This window comes from Helianthus annuus, chromosome 13 (assembly GCF_002127325.2).
Source record: "Helianthus annuus cultivar XRQ/B chromosome 13, HanXRQr2.0-SUNRISE, whole genome shotgun sequence".
In the NCBI taxonomy this organism is placed as follows: domain Eukaryota; kingdom Viridiplantae; phylum Streptophyta; class Magnoliopsida; order Asterales; family Asteraceae; genus Helianthus; species Helianthus annuus.
In genome coordinates this window covers 101,592,982-101,606,752 of record NC_035445.2, presented here as the reverse complement: position 1 = coordinate 101,606,752, position 13,771 = coordinate 101,592,982, and the positions used below count along the sequence as shown (strand labels likewise).

General features: G+C 39.2%; 1 protein-coding gene across 1 annotated transcript in view; it reads right to left on the bottom strand.

Annotated features, from left to right (window-relative positions):
• Positions 1 to 433: 433 nt before the first annotated feature.
• The window catches only part of LOC110901430, a 30,356-nt gene continuing 17,018 nt past the window's right edge, over positions 434 to 13,771 (bottom strand). Inside the window, exons 11-12 of the mRNA XM_035982306.1 lie at positions 2,219 to 3,011; positions 434 to 2,094 (exon numbers count right to left, since the gene is read on the bottom strand). Of these exons, the coding sequence (XP_035838199.1) occupies positions 434 to 2,094; positions 2,219 to 3,011 (2,454 nt within the window). The remainder of the gene's footprint in view (positions 2,095 to 2,218; positions 3,012 to 13,771) is intronic.

Sequence of the window (13,771 nt, the reverse complement as noted above, 5' to 3'; positions counted from 1 at the left end):
ATTTTTATGCTGACGTACCTACTTTCACATGTGTTTTCAGGAGCTGTTCCATAGGACGATGAACACGACACTAGGGCGGACCTGTGCCTTAGAGACTAAAAACTGAAGATAGAACTAGAATAACTGTGTTTTGAATTCTGTACTTCCTTTTAAGACAATGTAACACCCTTGTTAATAAATAAAATGTAACTTTAATTTCCATGGTTGTATAACAATTAATTCTGTCCACAACACTCCCCGGCGTTTCCGCCGCGGTTGCATGTTATACGCGGCCGGGGTGTGACACTAATGTTGTGTATGGATAATGAATAAATCATTTGATTGAAATAAAATTTATTAGGAAGAGTGTTTAAATAAAAATACATGAATATGCAACAATCACAAATCATCAAATGTTTGTCATTAATTAGAAGCAATGCTATACCTTTAGCAATTACAATTCATTGAAAATCTCTTTATAAACAATATTACTTGTTTTATCTGTCGGTTTTCCATTGTTGTCAAGTATGAGTAGTTTGACCCCATCTCTTGTTTTCACCCTTGACAAAGCAACATACAATTGACCATGAGAGAAGACGGGTTGTTTCAGGTACAAACCAACTCTCGAAAGCGACTGGCCTTGACTTTTGTTTATTGTCATTGCAAAACATACGGAAAATGGAAATTGCCTCCTTTGAAAAGCAAAAGGAATCTTTTTATCAGAAGGAATCAAATTAATTCGAGGTATATATGTAGAAGTACCAATATTTGCACCAGATATTATCTCGGCTTCTATTAAACGGTTGTACAACTTTTTTACTTGTAGCCTTGTACCGTTGCACAAACCATTCCGTTGGTCAATATTTCGTAATAACATTACTGGAACACCAACTTTTAGCACCAACCTATGATTTGGTAAGCCTGATATTTTAAGACCATTGAGCACATCCGGAGAGTATATTCTTTGTTGTATAGCATTTACATCTTCAGTCGAACAAAGACTGTCAGAGCTAAGATACTCTCTTTCTTCACCAGGAAACATTGATAGCAACATGTCATTAATCTCATGCACAACATCATTCTTCGGTGCAAGTATAGCGCGCTCACTGGAATAATTATGGTTGTTGCTGTTTTGCAAGATTGATGGATAAACAAAATCAATTAAACTTGCAATTGGGTCAGCTTCATCAGTAATCAGAAGATCTTGTGGTATTTGAATAGTTGCTTCCCCATCATTTGGACTACCAACATTACCCTCACCCAAATCCAAAAGCCATTTGGCAAAACTGTTTATTTCTTCAATATCTACCGTCGACCTTCCAACGGTTAACCTCATGTTTCTTGTTAATCTTAGCAATTTACATTTACTCCACAAGTAAGACGAACATAAGGAGGCATTAACAATCTCTTGTCTTCTACCGTTTGGAACGACAGGTAATATTTGTCTAAAATCGCCACCAAAAACAATTACCTTACCTCCAAACCGGATGTCTGAATTGAGAGATGGGTGGATGTTGAAAACGTCATTCATTGTTCTATCCAGCGCTTCGAATGCATGTTTGTGTACCATAGGTGCTTCATCCCAAATTATTAATTTCGTCTCATGCAGTAATTTAGACACGTCACTTTCTGGTTTTATATTACATACAGAGTCTTCAGTAAGATTCAAAGGTATGTGAAACCTGGAATGTGCAGTCCTGCCACCATCTAACAACAACGATGCAATTCCACTTGAAGCCACATTTAAGACGATTTGACCTTTTGATCTGATTGCAGCGGACAATGTCTTCCATAGAAATGTTTTACCTGTTCCACCATAGCCGTAAAGGAAAAAAATCCCACCGTTATCACCGTTAACTGCTGCCATAATTTCTTCAAACACAGAGCGTTGTTCATCAGTTAACATTGTCAACTGACTATCGTAAAGATTTCCAAGATGTGTTATATCATAGGCCCGCTCCTCGTATATCAAACGACTATCTGAACTACCTGAAGACGACATATCTGGAAATGGCATTGTTTGAAATCTTCGCAAGGATGAATTATTTCGCAGTAAAAACTTCTCAATCTCGCACAAAGCATAGTTTTTCAGTTGGTGCTCCGGAATTGATAACGCTGTGCAATACGAAAAATATATCAAACTCATCATAATAACATAACCGAGATTAAATAATATCTAAAACATTAAATAATGTATTTGATAATATAAATACTAACATTTATTGTAAACAAAACTTACCTGTAACTCGATGGTATTTCTGAAGTCTATATAAAAAATCGTCTGTCATGTATTTCCATGAACTTTCCCAAACAACCTCAGGTCTAGAAAGACTACTGGATAACAGCATGGTACAAAATAAATTACGAATATATGAAGCGCTTCCTGATAAACTTGCTTCCTTTATTGCCTCCACATACTCGGAGTCGTCATCCAAAAGACCGAGCACGTAGCAAGCATCTCTATATGTATGGTAAACATGACCATTAACTGTTTTAATGTCATCAAACGATGTTGGTCCTCTGACCTTGTTAAGCAGAATTCTCAAAAAATAAGCTTCACCTAGTGACGGAGGGACGGAATGAATCTTGCCAATTGCTGTTTTCCTTTGTCTAGGTTCCCAGACTCGCTTATCAAGCTTCCAAACATAAAAATTGGGGAACTGAACATATGTAAGTGTACAGGCCAACGTGTCATTTGGGTCTTTATTACGTTCCATCCATGAGAGAAACATTGAAGATTTAACAGATGGTTTGTTTAGAACATAGTTAATATCCTCGTCAGGGACGAAAACAACAGGTTGTTGGCCAGGTAGATGGAACGGAAGCCTCATAACAGAAGGTCTTCTATAATGTACTTCATTGGCAAATATCCTCCAAGATGCTTCGCAAGCTAATATATACCAACAATCGTAATACTCTTTTATCTCGTCTTGTACTTGTTCTTCAGATTGATTATCGCTTTGCACAACAGCTATAGTGGCTCTATCAGGCCCTTTATTAATGTATTTCAACAGATACTTTATCGAAGCGGCCTGATTGCACCATTCAACATTTATATGAGCTTGATACCTTTTCAATAATTTTTTGTTATATGGTACCACACTTCTATTATCAAGGTCAATTTTATGTTGGGATTGAACCCTATCAGAGGAATAGATAATTAAAGCCAAAACTGGATCAGAGCAGTGGATCCTGAATAAGCAGATGTTGATATACAAATCTCTCCCTTGAAAGTGATTACAACTACTGATGACCTCCTATCTGCTGATCTTGCTAAACTGCTGACCCATAACTGCTGCTCAACTAAAGATCTGATGGAAGACTAAAGTCCTGCTGATTCAATCTACTGCCTTGAGTCAAGCACTGCTAATCCGGACAAGTGCTGCTGGGTTCACAGCAGTAGAAGGTTGCATCAGCTGTTCTAAAGTCTGCTTTGTAATAGAATCTATTAGCAGTAGTTAACACAAGCAGTGTCTGTATAGATCAGAGGTTAGAGTTTGTTAGGAGGTTAGATGTCACTTTCATGGTGACGTCAGCTAAGATGCTCAGTAGTTTGCAAGTGCCTATAAATAGTTCAGTACTTTGTACTGTTCTATTAGCTCTTTGCATCATTCGTCTTCTTTGCACGAACAAACTACTGAGCTCTGGCTGAGGGGGAGTTTGCATTCATTCATCAATCATTGTAATCGTGTTTGAAATAAATTCAATCTTTCGGTTCATTGTGTAAAGATGTTTGATAAAAGTATTACTCTCGTTTGATTGTATGCAAAGTTTGTGTTCATTATATTTTCCGCTGCACACTCATCCATCTTCATCTTATTTACAAACATAAAATACAATCAAAATCAAACTCAGATCCAACAATTGGTATCAGAGCTTGGACAGTCAAATTTGATTTAACAATCATTTTGACGTAAATAGTTCAGCTCATAATAGTTGATACTGATCGTTTGTTCGTCGTTGAAAAACATAGTAAGGATTAATCACCATTAAAGTTGATTTCTCAGTATCTGTAAAACAACAAGAATGACGTCACAATCTCAGGACGATAAAAACAACATTGGTTCGCTTTTTAAACCACCTATGCTAAAAAGAAATGAGTACAACATCTGGCAGAGGAGGATGGGTCACATCCTCGCTCAACAAAGCACAGGTTGTTGGAAGTCTGTCATCTTTGGTCCTCATGTTCCTACAGTGCCAAGCGCTGAAGATGCTAAAAAACAAGTTCCAAAACCTGTTGAAAATTATACTGAAACAGATTATCAAAAATTTGAACTAGATGCTAAAGCGTTTAGTATCATAGCATCAGCGCTGCCCAACGAAATATATGCTGGACAGTTACATTGTGACAGTGCCAAAGAGTTGTGGGACGCGCTTAAGGAACAGTGATGTGTGTAAAATGCAACATATAAATCACATCAATTAAGGAATAAAACTAACCCTTTTTTAGTACTAATGTTGGAAAAAGAGTGTTTTTGTCTTCCTTTTGTATTTTCAGGATGAAATGAGCTCAAAATCACAAAAGAAGCAAAAAGACAACTAATTCTAGCATAAATACAAGAAAAGGAACAAAAGTAGACTGCCCGGACCCTCAACGGCACCTCCCAAGGCAAAGAAGAGAAAACAGAGACTGAACACGCCCCGTGTCCAGCGAACACGGGGGCGTGCCCAGGAAGCAGCATAAAAGACAAACCAGTAGAAGCTTCCATTGCCCACCACGGGGCCGTGTCCAGTGGGCACGGGGGCGTGGTGAAAGTACAGCAGGCGCATTAATTGTAATTGCGAATTACAATTAATGAAGAGAGAGAATGTCAGACGGGCACGGGGGCGTGTCCAGCGGACACGGGGCCGTGCCCAACCTTCTGTTCAGCCTATAAATAGGGGTGCTTGGTTTCATTCCATTTCATCCCTTGGCACACCACCTCTCTCACACTTCATCCACCACCCACCACCACCATAACACCATCATCCACCACCATCATCCATTGTCCATCATAGAGTGTGTGAGTCGTCTCGGGATCCAAGATTGATAGTAAGAGTTCTTGACAATCAAGGCCATGTTTGCCTAAGTCTTTTACATCACTTGGTGAAGACAAGTGTTTAGTATAATACTTTTTATTTTTAATCTTTTGCACTTTTTATTTGGTTTTGTATTAATGACTTTAATAACTAGTTACTTATGTTGAAGGTGATCTTTCCTTATCGTTTGTCCGTGGTGTCTTGGCGTTATTTTACTGTCTATATAAAATAAAAGATTTTCACCATTCATATCTACACGGTCTATATGGAGATATGTTGGCTACCTGGTCGGGGGTTAAGGGAACGGTTTGGTAAGGGTCTTGCCCTTGTTCAGCGTTTAGAGGTCCTGCTTGGGACCTGGGTCAAATTTAGTAGGATCTCCTTCAATGCCCATAGGTATTGGATGGCGGGGATCCAAACTCTTTGACCCCCTCATAAGTTAACTACTATTAATACTATAACCCGGCTATTTAGGACTGTATCCCTGCTGACTCAGACTACTTAGCCGAGGGTAACGTCACCGCCGAAAGCGGGGCCTACCACAATTTGCATTAATAACTTAATTCATTATCTTTCAATAATCCGACCCTTTAGGATTGTATCCTTGCTGACTCAAACTACTGGGTTGAGGGTAACGTCGCCTTCAAAAGAGGGGCCTACTACAATAACTAAGATAATCTCTTAAACAAGTGCAAAAGTGTGAAAATAATCAAAGGTTATACTAATACACGTGTCGGATCCAAGTGATTCATCTTGTCTAACTGTTTTTATTTTATTTTATTTTTCAGCATTTAGTTAGTTTTTATTTTTCTTAGTTTAAAACATTTTTCTCACTTTTTGATTTGATTAGACGTTGAGGATAAACCGGTATTAAAAGCTCTTGTGTCCTTGGACGACCTCGGTATCTTACCAACACTATACTACGCCCACGATGGGTGCACTTGCCCATATGTGTGTTTAGTGTTAGTAAATATCGTGTTTTATAAATTTAAAACTTGGCTAAAAGTGTAAAAAGGGGCTTAAATACTCATCAAAAATATAACACACTTCACGCACATCAAGTTTTTGGCGCCGTTGCCGGGGACACAAGGATTTTAAGAAAGTTAGGAATCAACGGCCTAATCATATTTTTATTTTTTTTTAATTTTTTAGGATTTTTTCTTAGATTTTCAGCTTTTGCAGAGCTCAACACGGGGCCGTGCCTGCTGAACACGCCCCCGTGCTCAATCATTGGAACTGGCAATCCTGTTTTAAGTCAGACAGTAAGCTGAACACGGGGCCGTGTCCACTCAACACGCCCCCGTGCCCAAGATTCAGTTACTGAAAACAGAACCGTTAGATCCCGGCGGTTGGTAATTTCTGACACAAACATGAGTGATAGTAATTCTTTTTACTTTCGGCACTCTTATGGTTTGTGGTGTCGATTATGTGGAGGCGAACATGAGGAATTAAAATGTTATTTTCTCAATTATAGGCCCCACTATATAGACCCACCGATTCCTTGTAACCTTAAGAGGAGCGAAAGTAAAAATAAGCACTATCTCTTCCTCGAATACGCCCAGCCAGATATTCTAGGAGAAATGCTCCTTGACGAGTTATTTCAACTAGAAGAACTAATTCTCAATTGGTCAAAAGAACTTAGGAAGGATTTTAGAGATCCATCCCAAGATGATGACCATGAGGAAATGTTGGAACTGCATTCCGACAACCTCGTTGCTCCCGAAAATACCTTCATACCTAGAAAAGACGTGGACGATAGTCGTCCCTGTGTCGATTGTGCCGTGAAGGACTCCCCATCGACTTCGTTCGGTGCATACATAGACCTGAGCGATTCGGCATACACCTTCTTTAACGAGAGCCCGGAAAAGGGTTGGACTTGTCCACCTAGAATGAAAATAGGAATTACCCTCACCGATAACCTCTTGTGTTCTCGCCTTAGTATAGGACAATTAAGGTATCTTAGGCACTTTGGGGTTGTTCCAACAAATCAAGAGCCACCCGATATAAATTAACTCCTTAGTAAGAGACAAAACTTCATAAAACAGCTTTCCGACACGGGGCCGTGCCCGGCCAACACGCCCCCGTGTCCACCAAAAGATTCCCTTCTGATCAGAACGTCAGAATACGGACAAACTGTGTCAGAATTTCATCTGCACACGGGGCCGTGTCCAGCGGACACGGGGCCGTGTCCAGAAGGCTGTCGTTTTCTATAAATGCAGCCAAAAATCCTGCACATTTGGACCAACTTGGGACAGAGATTTGAAGGAATCTTCTCTCAAACAATCCTAGGTAAGTCTAAAAGAAGTTTCCAACAACCCATCTTGTCCTTTCCTCTTCTAGACATTTCCTTCTTTTTCATCTTTCTTCAAGAACTACCATGAAAAGTTTGAATTCTTCAACCTTTGTGGTAGGAAACAATGAGTTTTGATCATGGAATCTTGGTAAAAACATGTTGTGTAACATTGTTTAAAGTTATTTATTGCCGAAAAGTCTACATAAATTCAGGAAATAACTTAAAAACCCAAGATTCCTTGCTCCAAAATTCTGCAGAAAGATGAACACGGGGCCGTGCTCAGTGAGCACGGGGCCGTGTCCAGAAACTGTTTCGTCATATAAACTGCTTTTGGTTTATTTTTCGTAGAATGGCGAGTGAGAACAGCGAAACATCATCCGTTCATTCCTCAAACAGCCGAAGGGGAAGAAGGCCCTCCGTTGAAGCTACACTTGTGCACTATGTGATAGCACTGAGGGAAGCTCTCGACGAAATGACGTCAGTAGAGGAGGTCCTCATTGACCGTATTAACGATCTTACGATGGGACTTGAAAGCAGCTTCCAAGAGATTAACCTTTTGCACCAAAGGTTAAACATTCTGGTAGCACCTCCTATGGAACCAGTCCTTCCACAAAAAGACTGGAACTTGGCACTCGGGGTTAACAACCCTACCGGGTGGGGAGACTTTCCCGCAGAACCTCTCATGGAAAACCCACAAGAAATTCCAGCGGAAGTTGCAACTCCTCAAACTAATGCAAATGAACCCTCTTTTCTCCTTCCAAGGGAGGTAGAGGAGTGGCTCGCCGACATATGAGGAGAACCACACCCAGAAGAAGGAGTTCTAAAAAGCCTTATCTAACCAAGATTAGTAGCTTCTTGGAAATTTTGCTAAATTAAAATAAAACATAGGGCTAGAACTCCATAGTTTAATATTTATGTACTTTCATCTTTAACTTTATGTAATGTCTCTCTATGTTCGCAATGTTATGATGGTTTTTAAGATTGATGGTTGTTTTGAGAATAAAACACACTCATGGTGGTAATGGATGAAAAAGGGAACGAGAAAAATGGAACCATGCACGAAGAATAGAGCAACCCGACACAAATCTCCATCACAGAAGGCTCAACACGGGCCGTGCCCAACCAACACGGCCCCGTGCTGAGCCACCTGCAGGAAAACACCCAGTTCAGGTAACTGGACACGGGCCGTGTTCAGCGGACACGCCCCCGTGTCCAGGCTTCTGTTTCAATTCTCTAATTTTTGTTACTGGCACTTGACCACGGGGCCGTGCCCGGTCACCACGGGGCCGTGTCCAGGATGCCAGTAACATAAATCTTTGCTTTTTAACCCACTTTTACACATTCTAATCAACCAAAAACATTGTTTTTGGACACATTGAGGACAATGTGTAATTTAAGTGTGGGGGGGATGCTAAAACCTTGAATTTTGCAAATCCTAAATACAAGCCTTACACAAAACTCTATTGGAACCGCTAAACACCCCAAATTTTTTCAAAAACTTTTTCATTTTTTTTATTTATTTACTTGTCTTAGTTTAAGTTGGGAATAACAAGTTCTAAAAAGGTTATATTTTTATAAGTTTACAACCGATAGCGTCGTGATAACAAAGAACCAACATAAGAAAATTATGAAACGGCATAACAAGTCTAGTTAAAAATTCGATTATATATACTTGATCACATTAAAAACCCATTCCCACAAAAGTGAGTTTTGAGCCTTTATTGAGCATAAAAATATACATATTTAGATTAAATGCTCATTTTTCGTTTCTTGTGTGAATAGCCGCTTGGTTCTTACAAATCTAGAACTTGCCACGACAATACATTCCCGGTCCTTACCAACTTAAACCCAAGTAAGTAAATGATGGAGGCATTAGGACTAACCATTTTTTCTTTCAAAACCATTATTTTTCATTTTTTTTCACCTACCCAAAATCCCCCTAGATAGCCCCTTTGAGCCTAAACCTTTTCATTTCATTACCCCAAAACCCTTTTCACCCACCAAAAATCTTTTTTATTTTTCACCCTTTATTTCAGTAACAAGCTCGGTTTTTCGTAAACTCGCCTTTTTATGTGATGAAAAAAAAAAACCCAATGATGAAGTCAAAAACAAACAAAAGCTATATAAAAGCTTGTTTGGAGAAATACTTCAAAATAAAAAGTCGCTAAAGACAAGGTATTTTACGAAAACCGACGCTTTTACGATTTTTCGCCCTTTTTACTGACCACTAACCCAACACCCACCTTTAACCCAAGCCTAACCCTTCACCCAAAAGTCCTCTTGATATTTACAAAGGTAAAAAGTTAAAAAGGAGGAGGATTGATTGCTTGGCAAGCCTATGGAAGGCGTAAGTTCCATGCCGCTCTCGAGTGATTCACTAAAAATATACACCTTCGGCCGAGTGTTGAGTGATCCCCCATGAGGTATGTGAACTTGTATATAAATGGAATTTTAATAAGGCATGCTATGCCCAAATAAGTAGTTTATCTTATGAAACGTTCAAAATAAATCATAACGAATAGGATTGTAAATAAATAAAAATAAAACTTACAAAGACCTTGGATTCCCGACACTCTAGGACAAGCTAAAAACCTTCTCTTCTACCTATTCCATTTGGGAGTGTAAGCCACATTTAAAGAGTTTTGCTTGAGGACAAGCAAAAGTTCAAGTGTGGGGGTATTTGATGTGTGTAAAATGCAACATATAAATCACATCAATTAAGACATAAAACTAACCCTTTTTTAGTACTAATGGTGGAAAAAGAGTGTTTTTGTCTTCCTTTTGTATTTTCAGGATGAAATGAGCTCAAAATCACAAAAGAAGCAAAAAGACAACTAATTCTAGCATAAATACAAGAAAAGGAACAAAAGTAGACTGCCCGGACCCTCAACGGCACCTCCCAAGGCAAAGAAGAGAAAACAGAGACTGAACACGCCCCGTGTCCAGCGAACACGGGGGCGTGCCCAGGAAGCAGCAGAAAAGACAAACCAGTAGAAGCTTCCATTGCCCACCACGGGGCCGTGTCCCGTGGGCACGGGGGCGTGGTGAAAGTACAGCAGGCGCATTAATTGTAATTGCGAATTACAATTAATGAAGAGAGAGAATGTCAGACGGGCACGGGGGCGTGTCCAGCGGACACGGGGCCATGCCCAGCCTTCTGTTCAGCCTATAAATATGGGTGCTTGGTTTCATTCCATTTCATCCCTTGGCACACCACCTCTCTCACACGTCATCCACCACCCACCACCACCATAACACCATCATCCACCACCATCATCCATTGTCCATCATAGAGTGTGTGAGTCGTCTCGGGATCCAAGATTGATCGTAAGAGTTCTTGACAATCAAGGCCATGTTTGCCTAAGTCTCTTACATCACTTGGTGAAGACAAGTGTTTAGTATAATACTTTTTATTTTTAATCTTTTGCACTTTTTATTTGGTTTTGTATTAATGACTTTAATAACTAGTTACTTATGTTGAAGGTGATCTTTCCTTATCGTTTGTCCGTGGTGTCTTGGCGTTATTCTACTGTCTATATAAAATAAAAGATTTTCACCATTCATATCTCCACGGTCTATATGGAGATATGTTGGCTACCTGGTCGGGGGTTAAGGGAACGGTTTGGTAAGGGTCTTGCCCTTGTTCAGTGTTTAGAGGTCCTGCTTGGGACCTGGGTCAAATTTAGTAGGATCTCCTTCAATGCCCATAGGTATTGGATGGCGGGGATCCAAACTCTTTGACCCCCTCATAAGTTAACTACTATTAATACTATAACCCGGCTATTTAGGACTGTATCCCTGCTGACTCAGACTACTTAGCCGAGGGTAACGTCACCGCCGAAAGCGGGGCCTACCACAATTTGCATTAATAACTTAATTCATTATCTTTCAATAATCCGACCCTTTAGGATTGTATCCTTGCTGACTCAAACTACTGGGTTGAGGGTAACGTCGCCTTCAAAAGAGGGGCCTACTACAATAACTAAGATAATCTCTTAAACAAGTGCAAAAGTGCGAAAATAATCAAAGGTTATACTAATACACGTGTCGGATCCAAGTGATTCATCTTGTCTAACTGTTTTTATTTTATTTTATTTTTCAGCATTTAGTTAGTTTTTATTTTTCTTAGTTTAAAACATTTTTCTCACTTTTTGATTTGATTAGACGTTGAGGATAAACCGGTATTAAAAGCTCTTGTGTCCTTGGACGACCTCGGTATCTTACCAACACTATACTACGCCCACGATGGGTGCACTTGCCCATATGTGTGTTTAGTGTTAGTAAATATCGTGTTTTATAAATTTAAAACTTGGCTAAAAGTGTAAAAAGGGGCTTAAATACTCATCAAAAATATAACACACTTCACGCACATCAAACAGTTTGGGGGTACCGAAGAAGTCATAGAAAACAATAGGGAAATCCTGAACCAACAGTATGAAACATTTTGTCATGTTAAAGGTGAATCACTGACGCAACAATTTGAGCATTTCAGTTGTCTCATCAGTGAACTGAGGCTTGTTAAAACCACTTTTACAAACTCAACTCAAAATAGCAGGTTCCTCAGGTCACTGCCAGAAAAATGGGACACCATAGCTTTTGTCACCCGAAATTCACCTGAGTTCAAGGATCTGACCTTGACCCAACTCCATGGTCGACTCCTGACCTACGAAAGGGAGTTGAACCAGAAAAGGAAGTTACAAGTGTCACACCCCTAAATTCCACGTGTCACCGGTGGGCCCGGTGGGGGATTGCCGTGACGTAGTTGATATCATCATAGTCAAACAACACAAATTATAATGCACAGCGGAAGCAAAGAAAGATTTATTTCAACTTAAAATTATTGTAATATCCAAGTATCACAAAATGTCGAAATAAGATCCACAGGCAGAATCAAATAAACAGGAAACTTCATTTCAACAGACTCCATGCATCCTAAGCTTGCGAGACTTCTATGGATGCTTAAGGAGTGACCAGCCTATTACGCGTAGTACCTGCACTTAGTCTTTTTGGAAAATACGTCAGTTTACACTGGTAAATACAATTTAACTGACTCATTTTGAAAACGTTTAAAATTGATTTAAATGCACGTGGCATAAAACTTTTTATAACTTGGGATAATTATTTGCTTAATAATCTTGTAAAAGAATTACATGTTCATTCTGCGTTCAGTAGCCCGGGTTCGTTCCGGGTTAAGGATTAATAGACACACCACTTAATATAATTCCGCCGCGAGACTTCTCTCGTACCGACGATTATATATGTTATACAGCGCTACGGGTGTACGCCTACACCCGAGTGCTAAGGTCGTGGCCATTCTTTGAATGATGCCAAGGATATCCGGGACATGGTCATTAAGCCCCCAAAGGCGTTAAACAAACAAAATAGCATTTTCAAACGGGTTCATTTGACTACACATAACCAAGACCGGTTATGGTCAATTTCCCGACCAAGCGGTATTTTATATACCGTACCCCAAGCCCGTATAGGGAAAATAAGTTAAACGTATTTACCTGAGCAAGTATAAACCAAATATAACGAGTGCAAGTAGCTTTTACTAGGCTCCTAGATCTGGAAATTAAGGTTTTAATAACCTATTAGAATCCTAACGGGTCTTAAGCTTAGACCGGTTAGTTTCATATAAAGATTACGGTTTTAAACGCACAATAAGGCGAAGACCGTTTTAGAATGTGGTTTTGACCCATCAAGCTTGCACACTTGTCTTATATGGGTAACATAATCACATTCTGAATTTTGAGACTGAAAAGATATGGTTTGACCCGTTTCGGCTAAAAAGATATGGTTTGACCCGTTTCGGCTAAAATGGCCAAACTAGTCACTTAAGCCGATCCGAACGCGTAAAAAGTGTAACGAGTAACCATAAGAGTCAAATACAAGTTTCTGAAGTCAATATGCTCAAAATATGTTGTGATATCAGAATGATACCTTCCATTATGCCCCAAATGATTTTAAACCAAACTATGCCTCATAAGGGCGTTTTGGTCATTTTATAAGGTGAAAAAGGGTTAAAATAATAACCTGAGTTACAGGTCTGATTAAATTAGTAAATATACTTAATTTACTAAGTTATAACAGTAGGGTATCAAATTTATGTGAAATTTATTATCTTTAACCTTACTATGCACCGTAGGGGCATTTTGGTAATTTCACATGTGCCTAAAAGGTCAATTCTGGAATTCTGAGTTCAAAACATTTGCCTACTGTTTAAAGTATAAAAATTTACTAAACATATCAGTAGGTATCAACCTTTGTGCTTAATAAGGTTCTAGTGCACACTTATGTGTTAAAAATGCCTAAAAAGGCGATTTGGAGCCATTTCCGGGTTTTCTGTAAAAAGCTCAATTTATCATAACAAATCAGTAGAAATCAGTAGAAATTGGTTTGAGGTCAAAAGGATTTGTAAAACTCAATTTATGGCTAAAAAGGGCAAAACCGGCATAAACCGAATTAATCTTAGAACAC